Consider the following 21,275-nt stretch of genomic DNA (forward strand, 5'->3'; position numbering starts at 1 on the left):
AATTATTAATGAAGTATTTTAAAATATTTTTTTCGTACACAGTCTTCAGAATTCTGAAAACAACACATCTCTATTAGGACTAGTTACATTGCAAATGCTCTGGAACCACATATGGCTCATGGCTACCATATTGGACAGCACAGATATTGAAAGAGCTTATGATGATGAAATCTTGTATTCTGTGCCTCTTCATCTTATTCCATAACCTAGAGGCAATCTTTGTTTTAAGTATTTAGTTTTAGTTATTCTGTTGTTGCCTCCATTTTTAAAATATACTTAAGTCTGTCTTACCAGTTTTCAGACATTACAGCTCACCCAACCCCTTGGTGTGGAGATTTGTCTTACCTGGATCCCCTAATGACTTTTGGACCAAATTATTCTGAATTATTTTAGAATTTTTTCTCTATTGTGATTATTTTATTGCATTCTACCCTACAACCACAATCAAGTTCTCCATGCTTTTTTTAAAGGCAAAGAACAGTAGACCACATACATTTATATGACTATGTAAAAAATTAGTACTAGGCAAAATTGTGTGCTAGGATTAGGTTTTTTTCTCTCTAAAGTTCTGGGTCACCAGTCAGTGTTTTAAACATCAGGATACCTGGCTGGTGTGGCTCAGTGGATTGAGTGCTGGCCTGCAAATCAAAGGGTCACTGGTTCGATTCCCAGGCAGGGCACATGCCTGGGTTTCAGGCCAGGTCCCCAGTTGGCAGGCGTGTGAGAGGCAACGACTTATTGATGTTTCTCTCCCCCTCTTTCTTTCTCCCTACCTTCCCCTCTCTCTAAAAATAAATAAAATATTTTAAAAATAATTTTAAAAAGCAGGATCAAATAAATCTCTCATACTGTATCAGTTCTTAAAATCATGTTAAATTTTAATCCAGTTCTTATTTGGATTGTTTCTTGGATGTTATAAATTTTTCTGGAGTTTCTAATTTTCTTTCTTTTGTCTTTCACTATTTATCTTGATCACATACTCTTCCTCCTGCTCCAGTGACTAGTGCTAACTGTAGGCCTCCTGGGTCTTCCTTGGCTACTCTCTTGGGTTGAATCCACTGTGTCTTGGATTCCTTGCCTTTCTCTTACTACTTTCTTAGGAAAAGTGTATACAAAGAAAACTGGAGCTCTTGCATATCTGAAAATGTCTTCATTATTCTGCCTTTACATTTGATTGAAGTTTTCTGGTAATAACAGGATAGAAACAAAGCTAGAATATACTAAAGGAGGAGGAACTGGGAAATAGTCTAGAGACAATAGCAAGAGACAAAAGGGGGGATGAGAGCAAAATAGAAAAGGAGAGGAAACCATAGCCTAGAATATGTCAAATGTTCAAACATAAACTTTGAAAGTCTTGTTCTCTTGTTTCCAGGCATTACAGCTACACAGATAACAATGACCATTAATTAAATGTTGGTATATTGGCTTCAGGTATAGTTGGTAGCACCCTAGAGGCCTGTCTAATGCTGGCATCTAGGGAGCTAGCAGCCTGATAGTTGGCACTCCAGCCACACACTTAAAGCAAAGCTTGCTGACCCACTGACCCTGATCTGCCCTGTCTCACTGAAAATTTCCACTCAGAAAGGAGACTTGATGGGAAAATAGTTCTGTTTTTGTAACAGGAGAAGAAATCCAGGCCAGCAGCACAGTGCTGTTTTAAATATAATCATACAACCAAGAATCATCATGCATATGTGCATATGAGAGAATATCCAAGATAAATCGTAAAGCCAACCCTGAAAGATAATTCAGTCAAACACTTTTTAAAATTTGTAATTTTTAATGAGATTGAAGAAGTTATATTTACAAAACTCCAAGGGTATTAAGAGAAAGATACAGGTGGGACAAGGTTATAGATTACAAAGACTGTTGTTAAAATAAAAAATTCAAAGGACTGGAAAAGAAACTTCCTAGAAAAAATATGTGAAGACAAAAATGGAGACATAGAGAACCACTTAAGAAAACTAGGAATCTTAGAAAGAAGAAAAAATATGTAAAAGAAAATTTTCCAGGGATGAATGAAAGGGCACAATTACTGACAAAAGAGGCACCAATTTATAGTAAAATTTAGAATATTGAGGAAAGGTGGAAGAGTATGAATTTTTTCAGACAGAGAAAGGGAGAACCATATTGTCAATGCAGATTTTGACACACAGAACAAACAACAAAAAGTATTGCATTATTATTTAGCTTTGTGTTGGCAGTGTTAGAAGTTTTAGATTGAAACTTTAATATACTCTAGCCTATGGCTTCCTTTCCTTTTACATCTTGTTTATCTTTGGGAAATTTAAAATCACTTTTAAATTTTCATTTAAAATTTAAATTTCTTAAGTTTTATATGAAATATAACTTACTGTTTAATTAGTAATTTCCTCATACACAGCCTTGGTCTGTACTACATAAATTTTGGACTGATCTCACGTATCTCAAAAATACTACAGCATTTGAAATTAAAGTATCTTAGTGTTGAAATAGTGGTATTTTATCCCTACAGTCAGGAGCAAATTTAATAGTAGGAAGTAGCAACATAATGTGTGTGTATATTCACATGTTTTTATTTATATTTGTATAAGTATATTGCATACCTACATATTTATTATAAGCTTTTATAGAGATTATATGCCATATTTCATTAACTCTAAGATGTCATTAATTATAAGAGAAACAATTATTTCATGAACATTAAAGAAAAACAACCCTACAAATTAACTCACATTAAAAGGTAGATTTCAGAGATGTTAAATGGGGCAAAACACGTGGATCTTAGAATCAACAGAAAAGCCGACAATATATTCTACTACACAGTAGACGCATTTTCTTTAATAGAGAATTCAGTTTTCTAATTCATTTTCCACTCATAAAGACCACAAATTAGCTCTTCATCAAAAATGTGTATCTTCCATTTGGAGATTCCACTTTAGGGAACTGTCGTTAGAAAATAAGGTATTTGGATGAATCCCGGCATAGATATATATATACCAAGGTATTCACTGTGTTCATCTCTATGTGAATGGAACTATAGGCATTTTAAATGTCTTTTTTTCTTTTGCTTGTCTTTATTTTGTACCTTTTTTGTAACAAGCATTATAAGTGTTGTTAATTTTTTTAAATTGTAACTTCATTTAAGGAAAATTGGAGGGGGATTCGGTGAAAATTTCAGATTTGGGGTCTGAGACATACCATTGTAAGGAAGTGTGGTACAAATAAATTACCCCTTTTTTTATTTATGTTTACTGCCTTTACTTTTAGGACTTCTAACTTTTTTTTTTTCTTTTTGGCATACATGTCAAAGAAATGATTATGTGCAAGGATTTGATTAAATATATTTATACTGAGAATTATCATAATTAATAGAATATAGTTCCATTGCATATTTAACCATACAAGTCTTGACGTGGGAGTTTGGGAAAGGAAAACTTTGATACATATAATTTTATTTTTTCCCATTATGACCAGGACTGTAACCAAAACAAATGTGTGAAAGGTGACAGAGAAGAGGGGACCTTTGGTCTCAGTAAGAATGCCCTGCCTTCTGCAGCTCTGTTTCAGAAGACCAAGATGGTGACTTACCAAACTGTGTATTTCTGGGGACAGTACAAGCATCTGGGGCATTCATTCCCATGTCTGTCCAGATGAGACTGGAAGCAGCCATTCAATTATATGAATCTCACTGGATGATATGGATTTACTGTAATTATTCTAGTCAACATGACCTTTGGATGTCATTACCTTGCAGATGTGTCAGAGGAAAATGTGCAAAATGGCAGTGACTGTAAAACTGGCACACAACATTTATTAATCCTGAAGAAAAGTATATGTACTATTTTTCAATATGATTACTATAGATATGCTAGAACTATTTCTTGGAAAAAAATCTTTTTATTACTTTTGTGTGAATTTATTTAACAAAACTGTTCTGTCTGTTGTGTCTAAGGAAAGTTCCAGAGCTTAGATATTTAATTTTAAATATGGGAGGAAACTCTTAATGAAGAGGTCAAAATAAAATAGAAAAAGCACAGGTATCTGGGAATTCAAATGTTAAAATACATGAAAAAGTTTGTGAGTTAAATTTATGACAGCAGTAACATTTTAAATTTCTAAAGACTTATCCTGTATATATATAAAATTGCCGCAGCATTCATTTTTATAAGTATTGTTTGACTCTTAATATAATCTCAGCCTTAATTCTACATTTGCATTATTTTGTAATTTTTTATTACTATTTTTAAAGGGTTAAAGAACTTGTACACTTCCACATTAATGCAATAAGGGCCTGCCAGGAAGTTGCTTCAAACACCTTTGAATTACGTATTAAAAAATAACATGTCTATGTATATGTCTTTGTATAAGTTTAGTCGTATTGGTCTGTGAAGTTACTTTGTAAGGAAATACTTTTGGACAGTTTTGTGTCCCAGGAAATGTGTATGTTTTTAAATCCTTTCTAAATACACAGTGAGGTTAATAAAAGAGGATTGGGTTTTTTTTCCTATTTAATAGATTTTTTTTCATTGAAAGCTTCATAAAAGTTAATATCTTGGTAAAAACTATTACACTGCTAACCTGTCTTTATAATTGGAAGTCATTTAACTGTTTTTGATGAAGAAAGAAATAAAATGGCAATAATAGAGTTAGCTAAAGAAAAGATTAGATTCCTTTTAAGTAAAATTTATTTGTTCTTAAATATTAGTCTAAAAAGATAAAAGTCTCATCTTCTATAATTATTATACTTTTGACTCTCTGACATGGTTATTTACAATTATTTTAATGGATGGGATTAATTCAATTATATTTTTAGTATCTAATAATTTTTAGTAAAAAGTTTGAATTTGTATCATTTTTATATTGTTAAAATGACTTTTCAGTTATATCTGCTAAACATTTTCATGGAATCATCTCTTGTTCATGGTTATGGAATTATATTTATAAAATTACTTTATACATGTTAACTTAAGATGTTCTATTTTGCATGCCTGTTGAACACTTCGTACTTGTTTGACTTGCAAAAGAGGACACCATTTCTTGGTATATGGGAAATTGGTTACAGGACTCCCTGCTTGATACCATAATCCACAACCATTCAAGTTCTTTATATAGGATGGTGTAGTATTTACATATAACCTACACACATCCTTCCATATACTTTAAATCTGTAGATTACATACAGTAGTTAATACAATGTAAATGCTATGTAAATAGTTCTTATACTGTATTGTTTAGTGAATAATGGCAAGAAAAAATCTTGGTACATGTTCAATACAGATGCAACCATCATAGGACTAACTACATGTCAGTAACAAAGTAACTTTTAAATAGACTTTAAAAAGAAAATTATTAGAGATTAAAAAGGGAACATTTTAATGATAAAGGGGTCAATCTGTCAGGAAAATATAAACATTATAAGCACATGCACCTAATAACAGAGAACCAAAACACATGAAACACAAACTGACAGAAATGAAGAATATTCAATAGTAATAGAGACTATACATCACTTCCTTTTTATTTATTTTTTTATTTTTCAATTGCAGTTATTATACTATGTTTCACATGTCGTCGGCAGCCGTCCGTCTCGAGAGACGATGGTGTAGCTTCTTAAGAGTCTATCTGCACCGCCGAGAATGGCTGTGCAGTCCAACTCGGGAGTGACACGGTATCTGTCTCCTCCCGTGTTGAATCGACATCTTGCGATGACGCTGAAGCTACAAAGCCTGGGCAGGGTGATATGGAGGGTCTGCTGTTGCCCATGCAGCAGACCCCCCCTCTCTTCGCAGCTGAAGGGTCCAAGGGAAAGACGGAGTCAATACAGCTTGGCTTCAGGTGCGCCGCAGGAGTTGCCGGTGTTGACTACAACGTCAAACCGCCTTAGGGACTCCGGCTCCGGATTTTCTGTCAGGGTTTACTCCCTTAGCCTTTCCCCTGAAGAGGTATGCCGCAAGGCAGCGGAGGTTTTTTGGAGTCAGAGTTTTCCTTCTCTGATGTACCCTGACTGGAAGATCGAACCAGCGACACTTAGCTCGCAGGCCGACGCTCAATCCACTGAGCTAAACCAGCCAGGGCAGTTTCACATGTACAACATAGTTATTAGATATTTATTTAACTTACAAAGTGATCCATTTTTATTTCTTGCATGTATCTGTCTAGTTTTCCCAATACTATTTATTGAAGATACTGTCTTTATTCCATTTTATACTCTTTGCTTCTTTTGTCATAGATTAATTAACTACATAGGTATGGGTTTATTTTTTGACTCCCTATTCTGTTACATTGATCTATATATCAGTTTTTATGCCAGAACTGTGCTTTTTTGATTACTATAGCTTTGTAGTATAGGTTGATATCAGGTAGCAGATACTTCCAACTTTTTCTTTCTCAAGATTGCTATAGCTAGTCAGGGTTTTTTGGTTTTGTTTTGTTTTTGTTTTTTGCTTTCATGTAAATTTTAGGGTTATTTGTTCTAGTCCTGTGAAAAATATCATTGGTATTTTGATAGGGATTTCATTGAATCTGTAGATTGCTTTGGATAATTTGGACATTTTAATGATGTTAATTATTCCTGTCCATGAGCACTATATAGACTTCTACTTATTTGTATCTTCAGTTTCTTTCTTCAGTGTCTAATAGTTTTCTGAGTACAGGTCTTTTACTTTGTTGGTTAAATCTATCACTAAGTATTTTACTCTTTTTGATGCAGTTGTAAATGAGATTCTTTTTTTTTTAAATTTCTCTTTTTGATAGTTTGTTCTTGGTGTATAAAAATACAATTTCTGAATATTAATTTGGTATCCTGCTACTTTACTGCATCAATTTATTTTCATTGTTTTTTGGTGGAATCTTTAGGGTTTTCTTTATATAGTATGTCATCTGCAAATAACAGTTTGACTTCTTTTTCTATTAGAATGCCTTTTTTTCCTTGTCTGATTGCTGTGACTAGGATTTCCGATACTGTGTTGAATAAAAGTGGTAAAAGTAGACATCCTTGTCTTGTTTCTGATCTTAAAAAAATTTCAACTTTTCACTATTAAGTATGTATGATGTAAGCTTTGGGTCATATATGGCCTTCATTATGTTGAGGTATGTTCTGTCTATCACCATTTTGCTGAGAGTTATCAGAAATGGATGTTGGATTTTGTCAAATGCTTTTCTGCATCTATTGATATGATATTATGACTTTAATTCTTCATTTTGTTTATGTCGTATATCATGTTAATTGATTTGTGGACTTTGAACCAACTTTGCATAGGAGGAATAAGTTCCACTTGATCACGGTATATGATCTTCTTGATGTATTACTGAATTAATTTTGCTAATATTTTGTTGAGGATTTTTGCATCTGTGTTCATCAGGAATATTGGCCTATAATTTTCGTCTTTTGTAGTTTCTTTGTCTGGTTTTGGTATCGGGTATGCCTCATTCTCAATAATGGAACAACTAGACCAACTACTCAATAATACCAAGAACACAATGAAAGACTTAAAAGAACACTAAAAGCCAACTAGACTTCACAAACAGAAAAGATTTCACCCAACAAGATTATACATTCTATTTTTAAAAGAGTTTATTTTCAGAGAGAGGGGAAGGGAGGGACAAAGGGAGAGGAACATCGACGTATGAGAGAGAAACATTGATTGGTTTGCCTCTTGCATGCCCCAACTGGGGACCTGGCCCACAACCAAGGTGTGTGCCCTGACCTGGAATCAAACTGGCAGCCTTTCGGTTAGCAGGCCAGTGGTCAGTAGACTGAGCCATCCCAGCCAGGGCCAACATTATACATTCTTAAGCACATATGGAACATTCTCCAGGATAGACCACAGACTAGGCTATAAAACAAACCCAAAAATTTAAGAGGACAGAAATAATATAAAATACATTACCTGGTCAAAATGCAATCATTTTAAATAACGGAAACAAATATGTGGGAATTAAACAATAATACACTCCTAGATAACCAGTGGGTCATAGGAGAAATAAAAAGGAATTCAGAAAATACTTTGAGATGAGTGAAAATAACACCAGAAGTTATGGGATGCGTTGCTTAAAGCAGTGCTTAGTGGGAAACTTATAGCTATAAATATCCACATTAAGAAATAGGAAAGATCCCAAATCAGTAACCTCATCTTTGACCTTAAGACATTGGAAAACAAAACTAAACTAAGCAGAAGGAAGAAAATAAACTTTAATGTGGAAATGAATGCAATAAAATAAGAGACTAGAAAAATACAAGAGAGAAAAGCAATGAAACCAAAAATTTTTTTAAGACCAACAAAATTGAAAAACCTTTAGCTGGTTTGACCAAGAAAAAAAAAAAGAATATCTTAGAATGGAGAATATACTAGAATCAGAAATAAAAGAGATTATTTCATAAAATGATAAAAGATCGTTTCTGCTGATCTTACATAGGTAAAAAGGATTATAAAGGAATACAATGAATAATTATATGTGGACAAATTAGACAACCTAGTTGAAATGGACAAATTCCTAGAGAGACACAAATGCTGGAACTGACTATAAAGAAATCGTTTGTTCGTTCAGCAGCCGTCCGTCTCGAGAGACGATGGTGTAGCTTCTTAAGAGTCTATCTGCACCGCCGAGAATGGTTGTGCAGTCCGACTCGGGAGTGACACGGTATCTGTCTCCTCCCGTGTTGAGTCGACATCTTGCGATGACGCTGGAGTGTCCTCTCCAGTGAAGCTGAAGCTACAGAGCCTGGGCAGGGTGATATGGAGGGTCTGCTGTTGCCCATGCAGCAGACCCCCCCTCTCTTCGCAGCTGAAGGGTCCAAGGGAAAGACGGAGTCAATACAGCTTGGCTTCAGGTGCGCCGCAGGAGTTGCCGGTGTTGACTACAACGTCAAACCGCCTTAGGGACTCTGGCTCCGGATTTTCTGTCGGGGTTTACTCCCTTAGCCTTAAAGAAATAGACAACCAGAATAGACATAACAAGGGAAGGTTTTGAATCAGTGATTTTTAAAATAAAGGAAAACTGTCCCCAAAGAGAAGCCCAGACCTGGGAGGCTTTAGCACTGAATTCTACTAGATATTTAAAGAATTGATACCAATTCTTAACAAACTTCAAAAAGATTGAAGAGAATACTTCCCATCTCATTCTATGATGTCAATAGTACCCTGATAACCAAAACCAAAGACATCATAATGGAACTACAGACCAATATCTCTACCACCATGGATGCAAAAATTCTTAAAATATGCTAGGAAACAAATTAAGCAACATATAAAAGAATCACACACTCCGATCAAGTAGAATGTATCCCCAGAATGCAAGATTGGGTGGTTTAACATCTGAAAATTGGTTGGTGTAATATATCACGGCAATAGAATTAAAAAGAATTACATGATCTTGTGTATAGATGCAAAGAACACATAAAACAAAATCCAACCCATTTTTATGGTTTTAAATAAAACACTAAGTAGTAATAGAAGGGCACTTCTTCAACTTGGTAAATGTCATTATAAAAAAAACAGAGCTAATATAATACTTAATGGTGACACTGGTTGCTTTTTTCCTAAGATGAGGAACAAGACAAAAATACCTGCTCTTGACACTCTTACTCAACATTATACTGCAGGTTCTAGCCAGAGCAATTATGCAAGAAAAATAAAAATACAAAAAGAAGTGGAACTATCTCTGTTTGCATATGACATAATCTTGTACATAAAAATAAATAACCCATTAAAAAAACCACTAGAGCTAATAACTGAGTTCAGCAAGGTTGCATATTCAAGACCTATATAAAAAATCAGTTATATTTCTATATACCTGCAATGAGAAAAAAATAAAATTAAGAAATCTCATTTACAATAGCATCAAAAAGAACACAATATGATGAATAAATTGAACTAAAGAAGTACAAAACTTGTACTCTGAACATCACAAAACATTGCTGAAAGTAATTAAAGATCAAAATGAATGGGAAAAATCTCATTCATGATTTGGAAGACTTGACATTGTTAAATGGAAATGCTTTTTAATCTACAGATTCAACACAGCCCCTATCAGAATTCAGCTGAGTTTTTAATCCAAAGTAACATGTTGATTCTACAATTCATGTGGAATTCCAAGTAATACAGAATAGCTGAAATAATACTGGAAAATGAAGACTAAAGGAAGAGTTACACTTCACAGTTCCACAACTTTTAGAAAGCAATGATAATAAGGCGGTGTAATACTGGCACAAAAATAGGCACATCAATGAATGGAAGAGAATTGTGAATTCAGAAATAAATTCATGCTTCTATGGTCAGTTGATTTTCTTTTTTTTTTTTTAAATTTTATTTTTTGGTTATTCAATTACAGTTGTCCCATTTTTCCCCCATTGCTCCCACCTCCCAGCCCATCCCTTCTCCCACAATTATATCCCTCCCCGTTGTCCATGTCCATGAGTCATTCATATACGTTCCTTGACTAGACCCTTCCCTTACTTATCCCCCTTCTCTCCCTCCCCCCTCCCCCCTACTGACTACTATTCTAGTCTTTGCCTATTTAGTTCGTTTGTTTGTGTTGCTCTTTAGTTTCCTGTATTGGGTGATATCATATGGTATTTCGTTTTCTTTGCCTGGCTTATTTCACTAAGCATAATTCTCTCTAGTTCCATGCATGTTGTCGCAAATGGCAGGAGTTCTTTCTTTCTGCTACATAGTATTCCATTGTATAGATGTACCACAGTTTTTTGATCCACTCATCTACAGATGGGCACTTAGGCTGTTTCCAGCACTTAGCTATTGTAAATAGGGCTGCTATGAACATAGGGGTGCATAAGTTTTTTTGAATTAGGGTTTTAGGATTTTTCGGGTATAATCCTAGCAGTTGGAATCACTGGTTCAAATGGCAGTTCCATTTTTAGTTTTTTGAGGTAATTCCATACTGTTTTCCATAGTGGCTGCACCAGTCTGCATTCCCACCAACAGTGCAGTAGGGTTCCTGTTTCTCCACATCCTCGCCAGCATTTGTTGTTTGTTGATTTGTTGATGATGGCCATTCTGACAGGTGTAAGGTGGTATCTCATTGTGGTTTTTACTTGCATGTCTCTGATGGCCAATGATGTTGAGCATTTTTTCATGTGCGTATGGACCTTCTGTATGTCCTCTTCGGAGAAGTGTTTGTTCAGGTCCTTTGCCCATTTTTTAATTGGGTTGTTTGTTTTCTTGATGTTGAGTTGTATAAGCTCTTTATATATTTTGGAGATCAGTCCCCTGTCTGTGATATCATTGGCAAATATGTTTTCCCATGTGGTTGGTTTCCTTTTCATCTTGCTGATGTTTTCTTTTAATGAGCAGAAACTCTTCAGTTTGATGTAATCCCATTTATTTATTTTTTCCTTTATTTCTCTTGCCTTAGGAGATGTATCCGTGAAGATATTGTTACGTGTGATATCTGAAATTTTCCTGCCTATGTTTTCCTCTAGGACTTTTATGGTATCACGGCTTACATTTAAGTCTTTAATGCATCTTGAGTTTGTTCTCGTGTGTGGTGTAAGTTGGTGGTCTAGTTTCATTTTTTTGCACGTCCCTGTCGAGTTCTCCCAGCACCATTTGTTAAAGAGGCTCTTCTCACTCCATTTTATGTTCCTTCCTCCTTTATCAAATATTAGTTGACCATAGAGGCCTGGGTTTATTTCTGGGCTTTCAGTTCTGTTCCACTGATCTATATGTCTGTTTTTATGCCAGTACCAGACTGTTTTGATCACAGTGGCTTTGTAGTACTGTTTGATATCTGGTGTTGTGATTCCTCCTGCTGTGTTCTTCTGTCTCAAGATTGCTTTTGCTATTCTGGGTCTTTTTTGGTTCCATATGAATTTATGGAGTATTTGTTCTAGGTCTGTGAAATATGTCATTGGTATTTTAATAGGCATTGCATTGAATCTGTAAATTGCTTTGGGTAGTATGGCCATTTTGATGATGTTGATTCTTCCCATCCAAGAACATGGTATTTGCTTCCATTTATTTGTATCTTCCTTAATTTCTTTCTTCAATGTTATGTAATTTTCAGAGTACAGGTCTTTTATCTCTTTGGTTAAGTTTACTCCTAGGTACTTTATTTTTCTTGTTGCTATAGTAAATGGTATTTTCTTTTTTGTCTCTGTCTCTGATATTTTATTGTTGGTGTACAGAAATGCCTTAGATTTCTGTATATTTATTTTGTACCCTGCTATTTTACCAAATTCACTTATTATATCGAGTAGTCTTTTAGTGGATTTTATAGGGTTTTCTAGGTATACTATCATGTCGTCTGCAAATAATGATAGTTTTACTTCTTCTTTCCCAATTTGGATGCCTTTTATTTCTTTGTCTTGTCTGATTTCTGTGGCTAGGACTTCCAACACTATGTTGAATAGAAGTGGGGAGAGTGGACAGCCTTGTCTAGTTCCTGATTTCAGGGGGAATGCTTTCAGTTTTTGTCCATTGAGTATGATGTTGGCTTCAGGCTTCTCATATATAGCCTTAATTATGTTAAGATATGCTCCCTCTATTCCCATTTTGCTGAGTGTTTTCAACATAAATGGGTGTTGTACTTTATCAAATGCTTTTTCTGCATCTATAGATATGATCATGTGATTGTTGTCTTTCATTTTGTTTAGGTGATGTATTATATTTATTGATTGGCGAATATTAAACCATCCTTGCATCCCTGGAATGAAGCCCACTTGATCATGGTGTATGATCTTTTTGATGTATTGCTGGATCCTGTTTCCCAAAATTTTATTGAGGATTTTAGCATCTATGTTCATCAGTGATATTGGCCTGTAGTATTCTTTCTTTGCTGTGTCTTGACCTGGTTTTGGGATTAGGGTAATACTGGCTTCATAGAAAGAGTTTGGGATTTTTCCCTCTTCTTGGATTTTTTTGAATAGTTTGAGGAGGGTAGGAGTTAGTTCTTCCCTAAATGTTTTGTAAAATTCGCCTGTGAAGCCATCCGGTCCAGGGCTTTTGTGTGGAGGGAGATTTTTGATTACTGTTTCAATTTCCTTCTTTGTTATTGGTCTGTTGTGACTTTTCTACTTCTTCTTGATTCAGTTTTGGAAGGTTATATGTTTCTAGAAATCTGTCCATTTCTACTAGGTTGTCAAATTTCTTGTCATATAGTTGTTCGTAGTAATTTCTTATAATTGTATTTCTGAGGTATCAGTCGTGATTTCTCCTCTTTCATTTCTGATTTTGTTTATTTGGGTCTTCTCTCTTTTTTTCTTAATGAGCCTGGCTAGAGGCTTGTCAATTTTGTTTATTTTTTCAAAGAACCAGCTCCTAGTTTTGTTGATTTTTTGGATTGTTCGTTTCGTTTCTATGTCGTTTAATTCTGCTTTGATCTTAATGATTTCCTTTCTTCTTTTTGCTCTAGGCTTTGTTTGTTGTTGCTGTTCTAGTTCTTGTAGCTTTATGGTTAGGTTTTTTATTTGAGATTCTTCTAGCCTTTTCAGATATGCCTGTATTGCTATGAACTTCCCTCTTAGGACTGCTTTTGCTGTGTCCCATAGGTTTTGGGCTGTTGTGTGTTCATTGTCATTAGTTTCTAGAAATTTCTTGATTTCCTCTTTGATGTCATTGTTAACCCATTCGTTATTTAAGAGCGTGTTATTCATTCTCCTTGAGTTTGGGTGTCTTTGATTTTTTTTCCCTGAGGTTGATTTTTAGTTTCAAGGCATTGTGGTCTGAAAAGATGCTTGATATGATTTCAATTTTCTTGAATTTGTTGAGGCTTGTTTTGTGTCCTATTATGTGGTCTATCTTTGAAAATGTCCCATGTGCCTTTGAAAAGAATGTATATTTTGCTTCTTTGGGGTGAAAACTTGTGTATATATCAGTTAAGTCCATGTGGTTTAGTGTGTTGTTCAATGCCTGGTCAGTTGATTTTCAACAAGGGTGTCAAGATCAACCAAAGGAGAAACAATAGTCTTTGATAAATGGTGTAGAGACAACTACATAGCCACATGCAGAAAGTGTTAAGTAGCACCCTTACCTCACACCATGTACAAAAATAAAATCAAAATACATGGAAGGTCTAAATATGAGCAAAAACTATAAACTTCTAGAAGAAAACATAGGGGTAAATCTTAATGATCTTGAATATGACATCAAAAGCCAGAGCAATAAATCGGACCATCAAAATTACACACTTTTTTGCTTCAAAAGATCTATCAAAGTGAAATGACAATTGGAAGAAGGGGAGAAAATATTTACAAATCATATATCTGATAAGGGATTTATATCTAGGATATATAAAGAAGCCTTACAACTCAAGAGTAAAAATTCAAATCAACATATTGTTATTGGCATAAAAACAGTGACATAGATCAATGGAAAAAATAGACCGGAAATAAACCCACACAAATATGGTTAATTAGTTTATGACAAAGATGCCAAAAATATACAATGAGGAATAGACAGTCTTCAATAAATGGTATTAGGAAAAATGGACAGCCACTTGCAAAAGAATGAAACTGCATAACTACCTTACACAATATACAACAATTAACTCAAATGGTTTAAAACTTGAACCTAAGAACTAAAACCATAAAACTAGAAGAAAACAGGCATTAGTCTTGGTGATGATTTTTTGAATCTGACAACAAAAGCAAAGGCAACAAAACTAAAACAAGTGGGACTACATCAACTTAAAACAGCTGTCTAGCAAAGAATAACATCAACAATATGAAAAGACTAGATACCAAATGTGAGAAAATAATGGCGAATCATTTAGCTAATAAGGGGTTAATATCCAAAATATATAGAGAACTCATACTATTCAATAGAAGGAAAAATAAAATCTCATTTTAAAATGGGCAGAGACTTTTTTTCTTAAATACTCTCAAAGGTCTGCAGGCCTCAGGTGTGTGAACGTTGGCCTCACTGTGCCCTTTGCTTTTTGCTGTGTGGTCGGTCCTAGGCTCAACACTGGTTCCAAACTGGAATCTGCATTAACCTGGTGAGCATCACTTGCTCCACCCTGCCAACTTCCTGAGACCTTGCCTCACCCAATTTTTATACAACCCTAAGCTCTTCCAAGGGCTGAGCTTTACAAGCAGCCAGTAGGCAACAGTAGTCCTCAGGTGCCCTGTGTCTTTTGCTGAGCTGTCCCAGGTTCGGTATTGGTGGCAGCCAAGCTCACTTTATAGTGTGCTCTCTTCCACACACCTTCATATCTAGCACAGGCAACTACCAACCATCGATTGCTTCGTAGTGCTGAGCTGGCCACATGTAGCTGACCTCAGCCTGCACCAAAGCTTCCCCACCCCACCAAGAGGCCCCAGAACCAACACACCTGGTGGCCAGCTTCAGACCACAACAGAGCACCACCCAATTATCATCATGAGTGGCCTTTCCAAAGTGTGAGCCACTGAGGCAATTCCTACTTCATGGGTTCAGCCCCTGTGTAGCAGGTCATACTCTTTGGTCCTGGCCAATTCTCACAGCCAATCAGCATAAGGATCAAACCCATGCCAACAGCAATCAAGGCTCAACTACAACAGAAGGGCACACACAACTCACAAAAGGGATAATCCTGAAGCACCTGGCTCAGTTAATCAGAGAGACTGCACGACAGGGCACCACAGGACAACTATATAGGCTAATTTGCCAAGACTGGGGGACATAGCAGATCTACCTAATATATAGAAACAAATACAGAAAGGCAGCCAAAATGTGGAGACAAACATACATGTCCCAAATGAAAAGACAGAAGAAAACTCCAGAAGACAACTAAACAAAATGGAGAAAAGCAATTTGTCCGATACAGAGTTCAAAACACTGGCTATAATGATGCTCGAGGAACTTAGAACTTCAACAAAGAGATACTAAGCATAAAAAGGACATTGAAACCATATAAAAGAACCAGTCAGAAGTAAAGAATACAATAGCTAAAATGAAGAATGCACTAGAAGTAATATCAAATTAAATGAAGCAGAGCATGAAATCAGCAGTTTGGAAGACAGGCAGAAAACAATCAGAACAGCAAATAGAAAAAAAAATATGAAAAAATATTTTATGCAAATGGAAACAAAATGAAATCTGGGGTAGCAATACTTAGACAAAATAGACTTTAAAACTAAGGCTATAATAAGAGACAAAGTAGACTACCTTCTTACACCACACACAAGAATAAATCCAAAATTGATTGAAGACTTAAATATGCCTCAAAACCATAGAACTCCTAGAAGAAAACCTAGGCAGTAAACTCTCTGGGCCCTATTTCATGGGTATCTAGCAGTGGGGGGCGGTAGCAAGGGAAATCTTCCTACTGCTAATCCTGGATTCCTCGGGTTCAGGGCATTAAAAAGACTCATTTTCGTTTTCTTCCTATGTCTTACTGTCAGGGAGGGATTTTGCAGTCACTTCCTTTCTTTGCATCATTAGGTTCCCTTTCTTTGCCGAATCCTTATTGCATAAAGACATAAACACCTGGGCATAAGGGATTTTGTCCCATTTCCCTGACCATTGGCAAAACAATTTCAACTGTATGATGGTGTAGTAACTTAAAGAACCACTTAGGGGCCATTTTTCCCCAGACTAAAGTATATATAGGCCAAGGAATGTTACAACAGAAAACCAATTCCCGTCTTAGTCATGGGTCAATCTGCTAAACTTTGGCCCAATGGACTCCCTTTAGGAATCAAGACAGAACAACCCTTGGTGGCATGAAAGTACAGACCCCAAACCATACCCATAGCAAGACCCCAAAGTAGGAACATATGAACAAAACTTGGATCCATAATTTTATTAGTCCGAATGAACACTCACAAGCAAATCCTAGCATTTTACCTTCAGCCAGCCAGTATCACAAGTGGTCCTGACTGGACCTACTAAGCACCAAGTGCAAGTGGAACAAAGTCCAAGTGGTACAAACCCAAACAGTACAAAACCCCAGAAGCACAAAGCCCAAATGGCATAAAGCAAAGCCCAGGTCCTGGCCAGATAGCTCAATTGGTGAGAGCATTGTCCTGATATACCAAGGTTGGGAGTTCAATCCCTAGTCGGGGCACATATAAAAGTCAACCAATGAATGCAAAAATAAGTGGAACAAAAATCTCCCTCAAGTCAATAAATAAAATTTATTTTTTAAATTCTGTTTTTAAAAAAGCAAAGCCCAAATGACACAAAGCCCAAGTAGCATAAAGCCCAAATGGCAGGGTAAATGGCTGGCTAATCAAAACTTTGCTGGCATCTGTCCATGATCTCTCAGCTCTAGCAGTTTTCAAAAGTTAGCAGTGTCCTTCCCGTTAATTTCAGGTGACTGGTTCATTAAAACTTTGCCAGTAGTTGTCAGTGGCATAAAGCCCAAATGGCAGGGGTAGAGGAACCCTGGTTTGCACGCTGGTTCAACTCACTCTGTCTAAGTGTTCGTCTACTTCCTAGAAATCCATTTCCTTTCACTAGCCAAGCATTTCAGGTGGCTGATGCCTAGAAATCCATTTTGCTCTCACCAGCCTACTTTTGGGGTTGACCTGCAACAGCAGCTGAGACCCAAGCCTGCACTCTCGGGACTTATCGAGATCCATGGTCTCCTGCCTGGCTCACCAAACACTGAAACCAAACAAGTGAGTTTGGCTGCCTGTGCCAGTAAAAGCCAAACTTGTGAGTCAGGCTTGGATGCAAAAGGAAAGAGGTTCATTGCTGACCTGGAAGAATGGTGGACTCCTGTCTCAAAGACCATCTCACTATCCTACCCAAGCCCATGGTTCTTACAGGGATAGGAAGGGCTTTCCTTATCCAATCACCCTTCTAGCTTTTGGCATGCTCAGGCCCTATCCATTAGTCTCTCTAGCCTTTGGTGTGTTCAGTGTAAGAACCACTCCCTACGCTATCTTGGCTAATGTGGAGCACTCCCCAGTGTTCCGTGTCTACAGTAACAGGGTCAAAAGGGAGTAGAAGGCTGCAGGATCCACAGTTGGAAAGCCTAGAGATGCCGCAGCCCTCAGCCCACCTCCTGATGCTGGACATGGCACCCCCACATCCGGGGGAGCTGGTCGGAGTCCACAGGGCACCTCTGGATACTGGCATACCTACATCCTCTGCACTGCCCCCATGCCACCAACCCCCATGACTGACTATGATAACAATTGCCCTTAGTAATTTTTTTTTTTTGATATATTTCCTCAGGCAAGGGAAACAGAAGAAAAAATAGACAAATGGAACTACATCAAACTACAAGTTATTGCAAAGCAAAGGAAACCATCAATTAAAAAAAAAAAAAAAAAACCCTACCACCAGGGGAAGGTATTCACCAACAATACATTCGGTAAGGGGTTAATATCCAAAATGTGTAAAGAATTCATATAACTTAACACCAAAAAAAATCCTTTTAAAAGTAGGCAGAGACCTAACTAGACATTTCTTCAAAGAGGACATACAGATGGCCAAAGGCATATGAAAAGATGCTCAACATCACTAATGCTTAGAGAAATGCAAATTAAAAAGAGAGATCTCACCTCACACCTGTGAGAATGGCTATCATCAATAAATCAAACAAGTGCTGGCGAGAATGTGGAGAAAAGGGGACCCTTATGAACTGTTGGTTGGATTGCAAATTCATGCTGCCACTATGGATCCAGTCTGAAGGTTCCCTCCAAAAATTAAAAAATAGAACTACCTTGTGACCCAGCAATTCCACTTCTGGGTATCTCTCCAAAAAAAATCGAAAACATTAATTTAAAACGAAATATGCACACCTATGGTATTGCAGCGTTATTTACAATAGTGAAGATATGGTTGCATCATAAGTGCCCATCAGTAAGTAGACTATTGGATTAAGAAGTGGTACATATAGAGGGACTACGGGCCAAGATGGAGGCTGAGATAGACATGCTGCATCTCCCTCCAAAACTAAGAAGGAATACAACTACCTCAAAACTAGAGACAACCAGAAGTTCCAGAAAATCAAGCTGCTTGGAAGTCCAACAAACAAAGATATCAAGAAGAAATACTCATCCAGACAGGTAGGAGGGGCAGAGCTTGGGCAGAGAGGATGCAGTGTGGTGGTGGGGGCGGTGCCGGCAGGAGTGGTGGTGGCTAGTGGTGGAAAGCACAGTCACAGATTTTTTAAAGTGGGGTGGACACCTGGGGAGCGTTCCCAGCTCCTGACCAGACCACGCAGCTCATGGTTCCAGCGCCAGGGAAAATCAAGCCTCATTGCTTCTGACTGTGCAAACCAGTGGGGGTTGGGGTAGAAGAAGAAACTTCCAGTCTCTCAGCAGAGTCTGCTTGTTTAAAGGGCTCCCACAGTCCTAGAACATCCACAGACACACCTACTCTGGGAACGACAGCCAGGAAAACAGCTGAAGAGTCGCCAGTCCCATACAAAGCTGGGAGAGGTGCCTGGAAAAGGGGCAAGTGCTGAGCAAGTGGCATTGTTCCCTCTCTGACCCCTCCCCCACATACACACCACAACGTGGTGAAAGGAGTCGCCCATACTGACAAATACCTAAGGCTCCGCCCCTTACAAGATAACAGGAGCGACAGCTCTACCTAAGACAGAGGCAAACAAACACAGGAGCCTGTCAAGATGAGGAGACAGAGAAGTTTGGCCCAAAAGGGGGAACGGATCAAGGTTCCAGTGGGAGAATGAAGCGACGAGGAGATAGCCAACCTAACAGATAAAGAGTTCAAAACACTGGTGATAAGATGCTTACAGGCTTGACAGATATGCTTGAGTACAGCAAATGCATAAGGGAAGAAGTGAAGGCTATGCTAAGTGAAACGAAGGAAAATCCACACAAAACCAATGGTGAAGGGAAGAAAAGCGGGGTTCAAATCAGTGATTTGAAACATAAGGAAGAAAACAACAGTCAACCAGTACAGAATGAGGAAACAAGAATTGAAAAAAATGAGAAGAAGCTTAGGAACCTCTGGGACAACTTTAAACGTGCCGACATCAGAATCATAGGGGTGCCAGAAGGAGAAGAGGAAGAGCAAGAAATTGAAAGCTTATGTGAAAAAATAGTGAAGGAAAACTTCCCAAACTTGGTGAAGGATATAGACATACAAGTCCAGGAAGCACAGAGAGTCCCAAACAAGCTAGACCCAAGGAGGACCACACCAAGACACGTCATATTTAAAATGCCAAAGGTGAAAGTTAAAGAGAGAATATTAAAAGCAGCAAGAGAAAAGCAGAGAGTTACCTACCTACTAAGGGTTGCCTATAAGGCTATCAGCTGATTTCTCAAAAAAAACTATAGGCAAGGAGGAGCTGGCAAGAAGTAGTCAAGAGTAACCAAGATTACTCTATCCAGCAAAGCTATCATTTAGAATGGAAGGGCAGATGAAGTGCTTCCCAGGCAAGGTAAAGCTAAAGGAGTTCATCATCACCAAGCTATTATTATATGAAATGTCAAAGGGACTTACTTAAGAAAAAGAAGGACGCGCAGGAGACTTCTGGCCAGGATGGAGACCTAGCCTGACATGCTCTGTCTCCCTCCACAACTAAGAAGGAATACAACTACCGCAAAACCAGAAATAACCAGAAGTTCCAGAAAATAAAGCTACATGGAAGTCCAACATGTGAAGTTATAAAGAAGTGGTGCTTGCCTGGACAGGTAGTAGGGGCGAAGCCAGGGCGGAGATGTCAAGCTGTGCTGGCAGCGGCTGCGGTGGCGGCTGCTGCAGCAACAGCGGCAGGATGGCGGTAAGCACAGACATCTGTATTTAAGGGGAGGTGAGAAGCGCCTGGGGAGCACCCCTGGCTGCAGACCAGACCCGTCAGCTTGCAATTCCAATACCAGGGAAGGCAGACCCCCATTGCTTTGGACTATGAGACCAAGAGGGGGTGGGGAAGGAGGAGGAGGCTCCCAGTCTCTCAGGGGAGAGAGAACGACGTGAATCCATCTTGGACCCCCACCCCCACAGAAAATGCCACAGTGTCGTGAAAATGCTCGCTCACTTGTGACGAGTGCACGAGGCACTGCCCCCTATAACGTAGGAGGTATGACAGCCCCACCCAGGAAGCAAAGGTGAACACAGAATTTTCAGGATGGCACAGATAATGATAGAGATCCCAGTGATGCAGCTGACCAGACAGCAAATATCTAATCTAACAAAGCAGCAGATAGGAAATCTTTCTGAGGCACAGTTCAGAGCTTTGATTATAAGAATGCTTACACACTTAACAGCAGATCTTAAACAAGACGGGGAAGGAATGAAGGCTAATCCTGCTGAAATGAACAAAAACACATGCGAAACTAGTGGTGAGGGAAAGAAAACCAGGGATCAAATCAACAAATCGGAACATAGGGAAGGAACGGTCAACCAGTGCAGAAAAAGGAAATGAAAAGTGAG

General features: G+C 37.7%; 1 protein-coding gene and 1 long non-coding RNA gene across 2 annotated transcripts in view; one reads left to right on the top strand and one right to left on the bottom strand.

Annotated features, from left to right (window-relative positions):
* Window positions 1–4,946, top strand: part of SMCHD1 (structural maintenance of chromosomes flexible hinge domain containing 1) — a 156,991-nt gene extending 152,045 nt beyond the window's left edge. The window contains exon 48 of the mRNA XM_090285762.1: window positions 3,457–4,946. Within this exon, the coding sequence (XP_090141888.1) occupies window positions 3,457–3,481 (25 nt within the window). The 3' untranslated portion in view covers window positions 3,482–4,946. The remainder of the gene's footprint in view (window positions 1–3,456) is intronic.
* LOC150002825 (uncharacterized) overlaps window positions 1–21,275 on the bottom strand; it is a 48,987-nt gene that overhangs the window by 1,758 nt on the left and 25,954 nt on the right. The window lies entirely within an intron of this gene.

Source organism: Furipterus horrens, unplaced genomic scaffold (genome assembly GCF_987537825.1).
Source record: "Furipterus horrens unplaced genomic scaffold, mFurHor1.1.pri manual_scaffold_8, whole genome shotgun sequence".
NCBI lineage: Eukaryota > Metazoa > Chordata > Mammalia > Chiroptera > Furipteridae > Furipterus > Furipterus horrens.